General features: G+C 41.2%; 1 protein-coding gene across 6 annotated transcripts in view; it reads right to left on the bottom strand.

Annotated features, from left to right (window-relative positions):
- Positions 1-15838, bottom strand: part of Rbm6 (RNA binding motif protein 6) — a 105416-nt gene that overhangs the window by 75306 nt on the left and 14272 nt on the right. For 4 of the 6 annotated variants that reach the window (XM_051140473.1, XM_051140472.1, XM_051140476.1 and 1 more), the window contains 3 exons: positions 5472-6750; positions 4299-4388; positions 807-876 (listed from right to left, as the gene is read on the bottom strand). The exons of 1 other annotated variant lie outside the window; for it this stretch is intronic. In XM_051140473.1, coding sequence (XP_050996430.1) covers positions 807-876; positions 4299-4388; positions 5472-6750 — 1439 coding nt within the window. Of the gene's footprint in view, positions 1-806; positions 877-4298; positions 4389-5471; positions 6751-15838 lie in introns of those variants that run through there. One more of the 6 variants, XM_051140478.1, reaches the window with a different exon arrangement.

Raw genomic sequence — 15838 nt, forward strand, 5'->3', positions numbered from 1 at the left:
GATTTCCCTGGGAGGCCTGCCTTTTTCTGAAGGGAATGGAGGAGGAGTGGATCTGGGGGAGAAGGGAAGCAGAGAAAAGGGACTAGGAAGAGAGAAGGAAGGGAAGCTGTGGTCAGGATGAGAATATACAACATATGAGAAAAGAATAAAGAAAGAAAAACAGTGTTTGGTGTTTCATTTCTTTCTACTTTGCTATAGTAAGATTTGAAGGAGGTGACCAAAGGTGGCACTCAAAAGCACTAGGAGCAGGCTTCGCACTTCAGACTGCAGACAGAGGTAAAAAAGAAAGCTCTTCCAGATCAATTTACAAACTCTGAAACCTAGCTACATCAGGACTCTTCTCAGAGCAAAACAAAATCCAGGAAACCAAAAGTTTAAATAATTTCTCTGGTAAGCTGTTATATTTCACTTTGAAACAATGAAATATAAAACTGTATACATAGCAAGCTTATTAGGTCTCACTAGGCTCAAATGTTAAGTATTCTACCATCATGAAAAACATAAACACCAAGCCTAATAATTTAATCATATAAAGCATTCAGGGATAGATGCTACGACACTCACTTTATATCTCACAGGCACTCAGAAGAACTGGAGCACGCATCCTCATCGCCCACGTGTAGACAAACAGCCATACAAAGAGTCACAGTAAAGACTAAAGCTGCTTGTTATTTGAAGGCACCAACAGGAAACTTCTTGAAATCTTACTTGTGATTTCTTAAAAACAAATTTTTGAGTAGCACATGATGCAGACATATGTCTAAGACCCTTTCTAACCCAAGGCTACATGCACATTAAAAACTCACCTATGTTATACTCCTTCAACTGCAACTCCTTTACAGGCATGCCCTCAGAAGTCCTAAAGGCAGTAAGGATCTGCAAAATACGACATTCACACTCATGATGCAAAGCATAGTTAAATGCTAAGTCTTATATTTCCCTACCGGTTCTCATTGTATACAATTTTAAGCAACAATTATTTTATAAAGACAAAATTAAACCATATACACTCTATGCATTCAAAATGTGACAAATGAAATTTGGCATAATGACACAGAGCTATAATCCCAGCTAGCCAGAAAGAGCACAGGCACTAGGTGAGTGGGAATGGGAAGAGGGAGGCATGCCACGGAGAAAAAGGAACAGAGGCCGGGCGTGCTGGGGCACCCCTTTAATCCCAGCACTCGGGAGGCAGAGGCAGGTAGATTGCTGTGAATTTGTGGCCAGCCTGGTCTATAAATCGAGTCCAGGACAGCCAAGGCTACACAGAGAAACCCTGTCACAAAAAAACAAAACAAAACTCAAAACCAAAAAACTCTCCAGAAAAGGCAAAAGAGCATAGCTTTAAAGAGCACATGCTTGGAAATCTGTATATATTCTAAACCACCCTTCACTTGCTGTGTGCACCATGTTAAAACAAAATGATGCACTGAGAATATACAATCCAATGCAGTGCGGGGCCATAACACTTGACCTTAGTCTAGTTTTTTGTTGTCTTCAAACAACCTGTTCTTTCACCACATTCAGGTTTAAGTTCAATCTAAAATGGCCCAATCCTGGATCTGGCAAGACAGCTCAGCAAGTAGGGACATTTAGTTCCAGCACTCAGAAGGGAAAGGAAGGTCGGTCGATCTCTAAGTTTGAGACCAGCCTTGTCCACAGAACAAGTTCTAGGAAAACCAGGACTACACAGAGAAATCCTGTCTCATAAAAACCAAAAATCAAACCAAGGAAGGAAGGAAAGAAGAGAAAACCAACCTCTAGAAGCTGTTCTTTAACTTATGCATGTGTGCCAGGCATTTGAACACTTGTCTCATATACATGCACATGCACATGCGTGCACACACACACAAAATAAAAATAAATGTGATTTCAAAAGAAGAGAAGAAAACAGCCGAGTCCTGATGCCACTGTAAACCTCTGGTGTTGGTCATGTAGCTCCGACTAGCTGAAGGGTAGGTAACCCTCAACTCCTGACTCCACCTTCTCTACTTCACAAGAGCTTTTAAATCTTTAGCTATTGGTGTTGGTTGTTTTCCCCCCAGAAAATGTCTCGCTACTTAAAATTATTCTCCCACTATCCCTTTCTTCCTCTCCCTGTCCCTCTGGCTTTATGAGACAGAGTTTCTCTGTGTAAAGCTGGCTGTCCTGGAACTCACTCTGTAGATCAGGCTGGCTTCAAACTCAAGAGATCTGCCTGCCTCTACCTCCCAGGAGCTGAGACGAAAGGTATGCACACACTCTTTTTAAAATAGTAATTATGAAAAAATAAAAAAATAAAAAATAAAAATAGTAATTATGTGCTTTGTCTCAAAAAAGAATTATGTGATATGTATGCCTGTGTCTATATGGGGGTATGTGCACATGAGTGCAGATGTCCTCAGAGGCTAGTAAGGGGGTGTTAGATTTCCTGGTGCTGAAATTATGGGCAGTTGTGATCTGCCCAACATACCCAACTAATAAAACCTGGTGCCTCTAAGAGAGAAACAAGTACCTTAAACCAATGAGCTATCTTTTCAGCCCTCTATTGTTTATCTTTTGCTCGCTTCTGTATTAGCCATGAAGGTAGCAACTTTATTATATTCACTGGTCTATTCTTTAGTGCCTACAAAGGTGCCTGGTGCACCGATACAAGAAGGATAGGTATCCTTAACTAAAAACTCTGGATCAAGGAGAAAAGTGATGGCAAACCCAAAGACAGGCCTGGTCTACATAGCAACTTGCAGCCCTGCCAAGACTACACAGTAAAACTGTGTCCAGAAAAAAAAAAAAAAAAAAAAAAAAAAGAGCAAAATACCCCCTCCTACCTCTGAATCCAAAATGCTACAAAATATGAAATGCTGTAAGCATTTGAACTTCAGATTAAGAATGTCAAGCTAGCAAATTCTACACAAATATTCCCAAAATCTACAATGAAAAACCCCGTCCCAAAAAAAAAAAAAAAAAAAACCAAAATCTAAAAACTATAAAATTTGAAATACATCTGGTCCCAAGAACTTCAAAGAAGGGCTTCTTAACCAATAGTGGAGTAAATTAATTAAGATTACTTACTCTTGATATAATATGGTCTCAAGAATAATTATCAAGTCTGAAGACACCAATCATGTGTCATTTTACAAGCCTTATGTTAATGACAACAAGTTAGTTCTACAGGTTATTCCGCAGCTACTTTCGGGCTTAGATATTGTTCTGGAGGTGTTACAGGTGTTAACACTGAGGAACATAGACCGGGAGTAGTGGTGCACTCCCGTCACTCAGGGAGGCAGAGACAGGCAGATCTCTGAGTTCAAGGACAACTTGGTCTACAAAGTGAGTCCACGACAGCCAAGGCTACACAGAGAAACCCTGTCTCAAAAAACAAACAAACAAGCAAGCCAGGTGGTGGCGGCGCACACCTTTAGTCCCAGCACTTGGGAGACAGAAGCAGGCAGATCGCTGTGAGATAGAGGCCAGCCTGGTCTACCGAGTGAGTCCAGGACAGCCAAGGCTACACAGAGAAACCCTGTCTCAAAAAACAAGGCAAAAAACAAAAACAACAACAACAAAAACAAAATTGAGGAATGTAGAAGAATGTGTCTTCCCTGTTTATTTATTTTTAAATGTTTATTATTTTTAAAATTTTATTATTATGTATATAGTGCTTTGCCTGCACTTACAATCCTGCTTCAGCTTCCTGAATAACTAGGATTATAGGCCTGTGATAGCAGGCTCAGCTTTGACTCCTGTTAGCAAGCCCAACTGTGGAATTGAATTGTTTGGGGGTTTTAATTATTACTTTAGCTAGCATATCAAATAATAGGCTTTGTTGTGGTATTTTCATACATAAATATGACTGTACTTGTTCATATCTACCTCACCCCACTATCCCTTCCTGTGGCTCAAACTCTTGATCCTTCTCTCTCAAGCCTTCTGAGTACTATTATAGGCATCTGTCACAACACTTGACTTGGCTGTCCTGGACTTGATGTATAGACCAAGCTGGCCTCAAACTCAGAGATCTACCTTCTTCTCTCTGCCACCCCAAGTGCTGGAATTACAGGCATGCGCCACTGCACCCAGCAAATCTATAAACTTTGAAAGTGAATTTTATTTTTATTTTGAGACAAGATCTCACAGTGTAGTCCACGCTGGCTCAATTGGTAATCCTTCTGCACGTATTTTCCAAGTGCTAGAGTTATAGGCATGTATCGCCATATATGGATATTCTCTCATTTCCCCCCCCACACAGACACACTCTCTCTCCTCACCCCACCTCCCTCCCCTCACCCCCAAGATAACTGAGAGAACATAGGCCTTACCTCTTCTTTTGTGGCATTTTCCGGCACCCCACTTAATCGAATAAGCCTGTTAGGTTGCTCCTCACTTGGGCCAGTCCTATAGTCTTGATCCTTGAATACAGAATGTAAAGTTATTTTACAAATAGATTTCTTTTTGCATGTAAAGTAAAATCCAACATAAAATATACTCAGGATCGAAAGTGGTTTGCATTACATTGACCATATAAGAGATTTTAATTTTCTCTCATCTCCACCCCCCCCTAATACTACTGGATTACAAGTATGCTAGGACCAAGGCTTACTGAGAAAGTCTTAAAATAACAAAGCATGTTCTAAAATTCTCAAAACCTACTATTTGGTTACTAAGGCTTAGGATCACCAACAGGCCAGGCGGTGGTGGCACACACCTTTAATCCCAGCACCTGGGAGGCAGAGGCAGGTGAATCACCAGCCTGGTATACACAGTGAGTTCCAGAACAGCCAAGGCTCCACTGAGAAACCCTGTCTTAAAACAAAACAAAACAAAAATAAAAATAAAAACAATCACAAAATATAAGAAACCTAAGTAGAGATGGATAAAATCTATTTTAAGATATTTTTTGTTTTTCGAGACAGGGTTTCTCTATGTGGCCTTGGCTGTCCTAGACTCACTTTGTAGGCCAGGCTGTCCTCAAACTCACAGCAATCTGCCTGCCTCTGCCTCCCAGGTGCTAGGATAAAAGGCATGTGCCACCACGCTCGGCTTTTTAAGATAATTTTTATAATTAAATTGGAAATATAACTCTCCTTGCTTACACTCAAGAAACTTAACATCTAAGCTAAGTAAGCTAGCTGTAAGAAGAAATATCCAATATTAACATCAAATCCTCATGACTGTAAAAACACTTCGAGAATACTTGAACTTAAATGAGAAAATAAATCCTAAATTACAGGGACAGCAAAAGCTGTGAGAGCCATTCCCCAAGACTGATAATTTGAAATTAATTTATCACAGGACATTTAAATAAGCACAATGAAGCAAAACAGTGACTAAACATACATCAAAAGCATGATCTGATCCAAGGTCCTTTTTTGGATAAACTCTTATATTCCACTTTCAAATTTGATTTTGCATGGTTGTATAGGAAGGCTTTAGAAACTGAACATCTTGCATTCTACACTTCACCCTTGAGAAAAGCATTATGAACTACATACCTGAAGGTCCTGTTGGGCATCTCGGGACATTTTGCCCTGAGGAAAAGACTTGCTCTGGCCATAGCCAAAAATCTGGCTTCCTGGCAACCTGTGATCCACATCACAGTATTCCATGCTTCTGTAATCAGTGTCTTGTCGACCAAGAAAGTCCAAATCACCTTCTTCTTTAAACAGACCAGCATTTGAACTCTGTTGTTCACCTCCAGAAAGCTTTGGCTTATCTTGGTCTTGAACTGGACTTCGGCTGTTCTGAAAGTCTGGTAGAGATTCATGTTCAAAGGTTCCACTTTGTGTTTCTCCTTCTCTTGTTTCTGAGTGCTCAAATTCTCCCTTCTGAACACCAAAAGCAGGCCTTTCTACTGCATGATCATGTGTGGGTTCTTCTCTCTTGTTCATGCTCATGCCAGAATGTTCTCTGTCTTGTGCAGAAGGCTGAATGTAATCCAAAATTTTTGTATCCACAGGAGGCATCTCCCTATCTTTAAATTCCATACAAGGTCCTACCTGTCTGCCCCTAAAATCTTGGTAAGTCCTAGAACGGTGTCTACCTCTGAAATCAGAATGTGGTGTATCCCTGTTCCTAAAGTCTAGATCAGTAGTAGCTGAACCTCGGCCTCTAAAGTCCACCTGTGTTCCGTCTTTATCCCTGAAGTCCAAATCAGATACGTCTCTGTTCCTAAAATCAGAACGAGACTGATCTCTGGATCTAAAATCTAAATCTGATAAATCTCTTCCCCTAAAATCTGCATGGGATCCATCTCGGCCTCTAAAATCTAAATCATAAGTGCCCCGCCCCCTGAAGTCAGATGGAGGAACATCTCTACTTCTAAAGTCAACAGTGTGAGAATCCCTGTCTCTGTAATTCATATGAGGTGTCTCCCTGCCTCTATAATCCATAGAGGCACCATCTCCAGCCCTGTAGTCCATAGGTGGTCCTTCTCTATCCCTAAAATCCCCAGAATGTATCTCCCTATTCCTGAAGTCCAACTGTGCTGAATCTCTGCTCTGGAAATCCGAAGATGAAAAGTCTCCCCCTCTGAAATCATGTCCAGGTCCCTCCCCTCCTTGATAGTCACCATGTGGTCCATCTCTAGCTCCATAGCTGAAAGAATGCTCCTCTACATTTGCAAAGGGAGGTCCTGAATGCCCCTGGAAATCAAAGGGAAGTGAATCTCTGCCAGGAAAGTTGCCAGAGTGTCTCTCTTGAGCATGACTCTTAAGGGGAGGAGGAGGATAATCCCTGTTCCACCCGGGAGCAAAGCTTTCTTCTTGGCCCCCACTGTAGAAACAAAGACAGGGTTATTCATATTGTCCAGAGAGTCTGAAATCTACACAGCAGCATATTGTCCTCTAAGCACAGCACATTCTTCTGTAAACACATTTGGGGGCAGAGTTCTGTAACAAGGTCCTAGATCTGCAGAAAACAGCAAGTTCTGCTATTTTAAGACGAGTTGTCCGAGTAAACTTTTATGCTCCCATTTCAGAACACGAGGTAAGTCAACACAAGGTTTTCAACATGACTGCTGCAGAAAAAGCTTTCACCCAGTCCTGCAACAGGGAAAATCCGCAATACCAGATAAGCTAACAAAGGTAACATGCTACAAAAATTCCCATTTTCTATAGCCATCATGACAACTACCACACACGTGGAGTCAGGGGAAACCAATGAAACTCCCTGTTTGGCTGGTTGTTTTGTTTTGAGATAGGACTTGGTTATGTAGGCCTGGCTGGACTAGAAATCACTATGTAGACCAAGCTGGTCTTGAATGTGAAGCAATCCTCTGTTCACTCTGCTTCCTGAGTACTGGAATTATAATAAACCATGCTCAGCTTGAAATTGTAAAATTTCTTGTAAGTTTCAGAAGTGTCTTTCTTGTTGCTGTACACAATGGTAAACATTTCAAAATATTTCACTCTATCTAAATCATGGATTCTACTCAATCCAATGAGTACAGGCCAGAAAGAAAGAAAAACTAGTTGTGTTATCATCATGGCCAGCAGCAGTACTAACCCCAGTTCTACTGTGGCTCTCCCTAGGACTCTCAGCTGAGTCCAATTATAACTATCCAAGAGTATAATCACAGAAGGCACCATGAACCATGCCACAAAACATGTTAAGTCAGCTTCACCAAGCTAAATTATCGAAAAGCATAACATATGAAATTGACCTAGAACAGTAGATCTTTAGGCATTATCTCCATGTCCCAAATAAAGACGCCTACATACCAGATGCTCCGAGCTAACTTTTTATTGCAATAAAACATATTTTTAAAATACTTACAGTTGGAAAAACAAAATAAAAATATATGAGACAGGACAAATGGATCAGTGGTTAAGAGCACTTGCTGTTCTTCCAGAGGCCCTAGGTTTGGTTCTCAGCACCCACATGACAGCTCACAACCTGTATACTCCAGTTCCAGAGGATCTGACACCCTTTCCTGGCCTCTCGGGAAACAGGCATACATATGATGCATGTACATTCAGATGAAACATATACTCCACTTATATAACTTCAGAAATAAACAAGAGTTGCCGTGTCTTTCATGCTACTCAACATCTCTCCTGTGCCTATCAGTAGAGCACTTTAGACATTTGGCTTTGGTCAAAGATTAGGAGACAGTCACAAATGGGGGTAAACAACTATTAATCTCGTTACTTGGAATGTTGAAGAGGAAGATCCTGAGTTTAAGGCCAGCCTCAGCTACAGAATGAAACCCTGTTTCAATATATCAAAAGATCAAGAAACTTAAGTAGGCAATTAGACACCTGTGGATCCCAGAGAGGGCATGTGAAAAAGGAAATAAAAATGGCTAAAGAGCTATCCGCTGCTAGGCAGTACAATAAAAGCAAGGATCAGGGCCAACTCACGTCTCTCCTCCCCAAACATACAGATTCTATCTTAAGAGCCGTATGAGCTACACTCAAACGACAACCAACTACTGTTCAGGAGAACTGTTATAACACCATCACCATTCCCTGCGTATCTTATTTGTCCATGTCGAGGGGAACATTTGCCATAAGTACATGTACCCAGGGGCCGGAGGAGGACACTGGGCATCTTCTATGGCTCTTGGCCTTATTTTTTATGACAGGGTTTCTCACTCAATCTGAAACTCAGCATTTCAACTAGGCTAATGGGCTGAGCTTCCAGAACCCTTCAGCCTCCATCCCCAACACTGGGGTTACAAACACATGTTGATTTTTTTATGTAGGTACCAGGGATTTAAACTCTGGTGCTCTTGGGGCTAGAGAGGAGGCTCAGAGGCTAAGAGGACTGGCTGCTCTTCCCAAGGTCCTGAGTTTAATTCCTGGCAACCACATGGTGGCTCACAGCCATCTATAACGAGATCTGGTGCCCTCTTCTGGTGTGCAGGGGTTACACGTGAATACAACATTGTGTACATAATAAATATGGTGCTCTTGATACCACAGCAAGCACTCTTACCCAGGAAGCCATCTCCCCAGAAGCACCAAACCCTTTTCATAAAGTAAACAGAAATTTAAAACATTAACCTAAACATTAGAATAATGTGTAATTAATGGATTTTCAGAATATAAAGCTTCTATTGGTTCCCAATAACACTAAATTAGTTATGTATTTGTAGTTTATCACAAACAAGTTTAAATATTCTTCACAAGGAATAAAATTTAGCACAAAATTTAGAATGTTACCATTGACCACAGTGTTTCTCATACTTAAAATCATTCAAGTCCTATTAACTGGCTTTTTGGAATACTTAAGCTTCTTCATACACTCACAGAAAGACTTCTGAGGCATTTTCTGACCAGAATATTCCAGAACACATCCAGAATACTGCCATGAGAAGTATCTTACCCTCCTAAGTCAAGCATATCTAGGGTAACCTACCATACTACAGTTCTTATATCTGTATTTTATAGTCTAATCAAGAAATGGTTATTTTTTTAAAAAAAGCTGGGCATGGTTGTACAATGCCTTTAATCCCAGCACTGAGGAGGCAGAGGCAGACTGATTTCTCTGAGTTTGAGGCCAGCCTGGTCTACAAAGTGAGACCAGGACAACTAGGACTATTATACAGAGAAATACTGTCTAAAAAAAGCAAGAAAGAAAAAGAAACAGAGCCGGGCGTGGTGGCGCACGCCTTTAATCCCAGCACTCGGGAGGCAGAGGCAGGTGGATCACTGTGAGTTCGAAGCCAGCCTAGTCTACAAAGTGAGTCCAGGATGGCCAAGGCTACACAGAGAAATCCTGTCTCAAAAAAAAAAAAAAAGAAAGAAAGAAAGAAAGAAAAAGAAACAGTTCTTCTATTAATTAAAAAAACAAAAAACCAGCAGTAGTGCCAAGACTAGTGGCCCATGCCTTTTATTTCTTTTATTCCAAAACTAGCCTATTCTACATAGTAAGCTCCAGGCCAGCCAGGGCTACACAGTGAGACCTTAACTCACAACAAACACTGTCTCCCTTTGGTCAAAGATCTTAAAAATTAAGAGTTGGGCAGAGGTAGTAGGATCTTTGTAAAGCCAGTTTGATCTATATTAAGTTCGAGAAACAGCCAGAACTACATAGATGCCCTGTCTTGAAAAACAGCAAAAACAAACAAAAATCCACAGAAAGATCCTGTCACAAAACAATAAAAACTTCCAAAAGCCAGTCTTACACGTATAACCCCAGTAATTCAGGAGGCTGAGGCAAGAGGCTCACCTCAGTTTCAAGGCCAGCCTGAAAGAGTGAAATTCTGTCAAGAAAGTAAGAAAGAAAGAAAGAAAGAAAAAAAGGGCTAGGCATTAACAGGAGGAGACAGAGACAGGAGGATCGTTGTGAGTTCAAGGCCAGCCTGGTCTACAAATCACGTTCCAAGACAGGCAGAGCTATTACATAGAGTAACCTTGTCTCAAAACCAGTAACAACAAAATTTTAAACATTTTTCTCAAAATTAAAAAAAAAAATTTAGGGCTGGAGAGATGGCTCAGTGGTTAAGAGCACTGCCTGCTCTTCCAAAGGACCCGGGTTCAATTCCCAGCACCCACATGGCAGCTCACAACTGTCAGTAAATGCAAGATCTGACACCCCCACATCAACGTACACAAATTTAAAAAAAAAAAAAAAAATTAAAACAAGTGATAATCTACAATAAGGAAATAAAATTTCAAGTAAGTTTAATGGCTCAAAGACAAATATTCTATAAAAAATAATCCTAAAAGATGCTCTGGCTGATGAGATGACTCATTATAGCACCCACATGGTGGCTTATAACTTGCTTTAACTCCTGTTCCAGAAGATCTGATGTCCTCTTCTAGCCTTCATAAGCACTGCATGAGTGTGGCAAGCAGACACACATACAGACAAAACACTACATTAAAAAAAAAAAAAAAAAAAAAAATTAAAAAGATGGGTTTTTTTGTTTTTTTTTTTTTCCGAGACAGGGTCTCTCTGTGTTAGCCTTGGTTGTCCTGGACTCACTTTGTAGACCAGGCTGGCCTCGAACTCACACCGATCCGCCCGCCTCTGCCTCCCGAGTGCTAGGATTAAAGGAAAAGACGTTCTTAACAAAGTAATAGTAGTGGCATACACCTTTAATCCTAGCACCTAGGAAGCAGAGGCAAGTGAACTCTAACTTTGAGGCCAGCCTGGTCTACAGAGTGAGTTCCAGGATAGCCAGGGCTACAGAGTGAGTTCCAGGACAGCCAGGGCTGTCTCGAGAAAAGAAAGAATGAAACAAAACAAAGGTGTTCTTAATATAGAGTGTGTGTGGAGGGGATTGTGCAACAGAGTCAAATCTATCTAATGATTTTGAATGATTACTTAAACCACCTTACCCGACATACAAAATAATTAAATTTCCGTAAGAAGACTAAGAAGATAGACAATAACCTAAATAAGTTAACTCTTACATATAAGCACTGATTTAGACTGGAATTTGGCAAACGTTTTATTTATTTATTTATTTATTTTTGATTTTCTTGAGGCATGGTCTTTCTACATAACCTCAGATGTCATGAAACTCATTATGTAGACCAGGCTGGCCTCAGATTCAGAGACCACTCACTTTAGCCTCCTGAGTGATGGGAGTAAAGGCATGTGCCACCATGCCTGGACAAAATTTTTATATAAACAGCCAGATAGTAAATATACTGGGGCTTTTTAAAGTATATAGTACCTACTACAACTATTTAATCTATTAATTGTAATATGAAAGCAGCCACACATGCTGTGCTGGGGGCACATGCCATTAATCCCAGCACTTGAGAGGCAGAGGCAGGTGAATCGCTGTGAGTTCGAGGCCAGCCTGGTGAACAAAGCGAATCCAGGACAGCCAAGGCTACACAGAGAGACCCTGTCTCGAAAAACGAAGAAGAAGAAGAAGAAGAAGAAGAAGAAGAAGAAGAAGAAGAAGAAGAAGAAGAAGAAGAAGAAGAAGAAGAAGAAGAAAGAAGAAGAAGAAGAAGAAGAAGAAGAAGAAGAAGACAGCCACACATAATTTGTAAATAAATAAGCATAGCTATAATTTGATAAAAGTTTACTTCCAGTGCAAGAGTGATGACTTAGTGGTTAAAAAGCACCCACATGACAGATCACAACCATCTGTAACTCCAGTTCCAAGGGATCCAATGCCCTCTTCTGACTTCTATGGGCACCAGGTGCTCATGTGTTACACATGCCTACATGTGAGCAAATCACTCACACATAAAATAAAATACATTAGTTATATATATATTTTTAAAAGTTTATCCCCATTACTTTAAGAGGCTGAGGCTGGGTATAGTGATGCACATCTTTAAATTCCACCACTCAGGAAGCAGAGGCATGAGGATCTCTGTGAGTTCGAGGCCAGCCTGGTTTACAAAGTGAGTCCAGAAACACTTAAAGAAATGTTCAACGTCTTTAGTCATCAGAGAAATGCAAATCAAAATGACTCTGAGATTCCATTTTACACCCTTCAGATGGCTAAGATAAAAAATTCGGGGCTGAAGAGATGGCTCAGCAGTTAAGAGCACTGTCTGTTCTTCTAGAGGTCCTGAGTTCAATTCCCAGCAACCACACGGTGGCTCACAACCATCTATGATGAAATCTGGTGCCCTCTTCTAGCCTGCAGGCAGAATACTGTATATAAAATAAATCTTTAAAAAAAGGGGGGGGGGGCTGGAGAGATGGCTCAGAGGTTAAGAGCACTGACTGCTCCTCCAGAGGTCCTGAGTTCAATTCCCAGCAACCACATGATCACTCACAACCATCTATAATGTGATCTGATGCCCTCTTCTGGCATGCAGACATACATGCAGCCACAGCACTGTATACCTAATAAATAAATCTTAAAAAAAAAAATTCAAGCAACACCACATGCTGGTGAGGATGTGGAGAATGAGGAACACTCCTTCATTGCTGGTGGGAATGCAAACTAGTACAACCACTTTGAAAATCTATCTGGCGCTATCTCAGAAAATTGGGAATAGGGCTTCCTCAAGACCTAGCTTTCCACTCCTTAGAATATACCCAGAAGCAGCACCAGCACACAATAGGGACATATGCTCAACCATGTTCATAGCAGCCTTATTTATAATAGCCAGAACATAGAAACAGCCTAAGTGTCCCTCAGTAGAAGATTGGATAAAGAAAATGTGATACATTTACACTATGGAATACTACTCAGCTATTAAAAACAAGGAATTCCCAAAATTTGTAGACAAATGGATTGAACTAGAAATGATCATACTGAGTGAGTTAACCCAGAAGCAGAAAGACTCACATAGTATATACTCAGTTATATCTGGACACTAGCCCAACGGGCATGTCCCATGAAAGTCTTCACTTATCATGAAAGTGGGACAGAGGGAGGACATCCTATTGGGACTTTAGGTGAGAGAAGCATGGGAGAATGGGGAAATAGAAGGATCCAGAGGGTCCTAGAAACCTATAAGATCATTATGAAGGGCAGTTCTGGGCCCAGGGGTCCTGCTCAAACTATGGCACCAGCCATGGACAATACGTGAAGTAAACATTGAACCCCAACCCAGACCTAGCCAATGGACAGGACATTCTCCACAGTTGAGTGAAGAGTGGGGACTCACTTTCACACAAACTCAGGTGCCCCATATTTGACCACATCCCCTTGAGGTGGGGGGGGGTCTGGTGGCACTCAGAGGAAGGATAGCATAGCAGGCTACCAAGAAGAGACTTGATATCCTATGAGCATATACGGGGGAGGAGGTCCCCCTTAGTCACAGTCATAGGGGAGGGGAGTAGGAGGAAAGCAGGAAGGCAGGAGGAATGGGAAGACACAAGGGATGGGATAACTATTGAGATGTAATATGAATGAATTAATAAAATAAAATTAAAAAACAAAAAACAAAGTGAGTCCAAGACAGCCAAGGCTACACAGAGAAACCGTGTCTCAAAAAACCAAAACAAACAAATAATAAAAACAAAAACAAAAAGAGGCTGAGATAGGAGAATTTCAAGTTTAAGGCCAGTATGTATTATGCAAAGAGATCCTGTCAGGCCTAGCATCCCACAAATACTTGTAACTCCAGCTCTGAGGGTTCTGGCAACCACAGACAGTCACAAAGACATGCATGCACATAAACATACACATACGTATTTCCTAAAATCTAAAACACAATCCACTTATAACTAAGTGCTAACACCCTTTTCACTCTTCTTTATATCCAATAATCCCTAAAACTGGCATGTGTGTAGCTTAGAAAAGCATATCAGGGCTGGAGGGATGGCTCAGAGGTTAAGAGCACTTCCAAGGTTCTGAGTTCAAGCCCCAGCAACCACATGGTGGCTCAAATCCATCTATAATGAGATCTGGTACCCTCTTGTGGCCTACAGGCAAATACTGTATAGATAATAAATTAACAAATCTTTTTTTTTTTCAGGGGCGGGGGGGGGGGGGGGGGCGGTTGAGACAGGGTTTCTCTCTATAGACTTGGCTATCCTGAATTCGCTTTGTAGAACAGGCTGGCCTCGAACTCACAGCAATCCTTCTGCCTCTGCCTCCTAAGTGCTAGGACTAAAGGCATGCGCCACCATGCTCAGCTAATAAATCTTTAAAAAAAAAAAAAAAAAAAAAAAAAAAGCCCCTCAGTGTCACTAGCAAGACCCAGCTCTAGAGTACAGACACAAATTGGTGAAATTAATGTAGCTTTCAAATTTTAATTTTTATATAGGTATGTGTGTGTGTAGTTCCCTAAGGAGTTCAGAACAGGGAGTGAGATCCTTGAGGGGTGGAATTGCAGAAGGTTGTAAGCTTCTGCTGTGAGCTCTGGGAACCAAACTTGGATCTTCTGGAAGAGCAACAAATTCTCTTAACAGCTGAGCCATCCTTCCAGCCCTTTAATAGAGCTTTCATAAACACTTAAGTACATAACATTTTGCTAGCTTTCTAAGTATACACTGCTTTGCTAAAGGAGATAAAAGAATTAACAAACATGAAGAAGAAGGCAAGAGATAATGATGCATACGAACAATCCTAGCTATCTGGGAAGCTGGGGCAGGAAAATCACAGCCCAGCACACACTGTAAAACTTTATCCCAAAAGTAAGTAAATAATCTCACACTTGGGACGCTAAAGGAGTGCTATGGCTTTAGTGCCAGTCTCGGCTAAGTAGTGAGTTCAGGCTAGTATGAGCTAGAGTAACACATTTTCTCAAAAACCCAAAGAAATAAATGAATAAATAATTCTGGCATATTTTTAGTATCTGAAAACGTGCCAGGCATGGTGGGACATGCCTTTAATCACAGCATTACCGAGGCAGAGGCAGGCAGATCTCTGAGTTCAAAGACAACCTGGTCTACAACAGAATGAATTCTAGGACAACCAGGACTATTATACAGAAACTTTTATATGGGGGGAAAGGGGGGCAGAGGGAGGTGCTTTCCTGGGCCAGCAAGATGGCTTAGCAGGTAAAGGCACTTGCTCCCAAGTCTGACAACATATGTAAGTTCAAAGCCCCAAATCCAGCCCCTGGTGGAAGGAAAGGACTAACTCCCTCAAGTTGTCTTCTGACCTTCACACCTGTACTATGGTACTCACACGCCTGCACACATAGATAGATAGTATCTGGTGCTGGGTGGTAGAGTTGTTTGCCTTTAATCCTAGCAGATACAGGCGGATCTCTGTGCATTTGAGGCTAGCCTGGTCTACAAAGTGAGTCAGGGATAACCAGGGCTACAGAGAAACCCTGTCTACAAACAAAACAAAACAAAGAAAGAAAAGAAAAAGAAATAAGGAAAATGCTATTGGCCAGGTGTGGTACTTCATGCCTTTAATCCCACCATTCTAGAGTGCCAGAGGCAGGAGCAGGAAGAGCTCTGAGTTTGAGGCCAGCCTGATCTACATAGTGAGTTCCACAACAGCCAGGACTACATAGAAAAATGAGAAACC

The sequence above is a fragment of the Acomys russatus genome, chromosome 32 (genome assembly GCF_903995435.1).
Source record: "Acomys russatus chromosome 32, mAcoRus1.1, whole genome shotgun sequence".
NCBI lineage: Eukaryota > Metazoa > Chordata > Mammalia > Rodentia > Muridae > Acomys > Acomys russatus.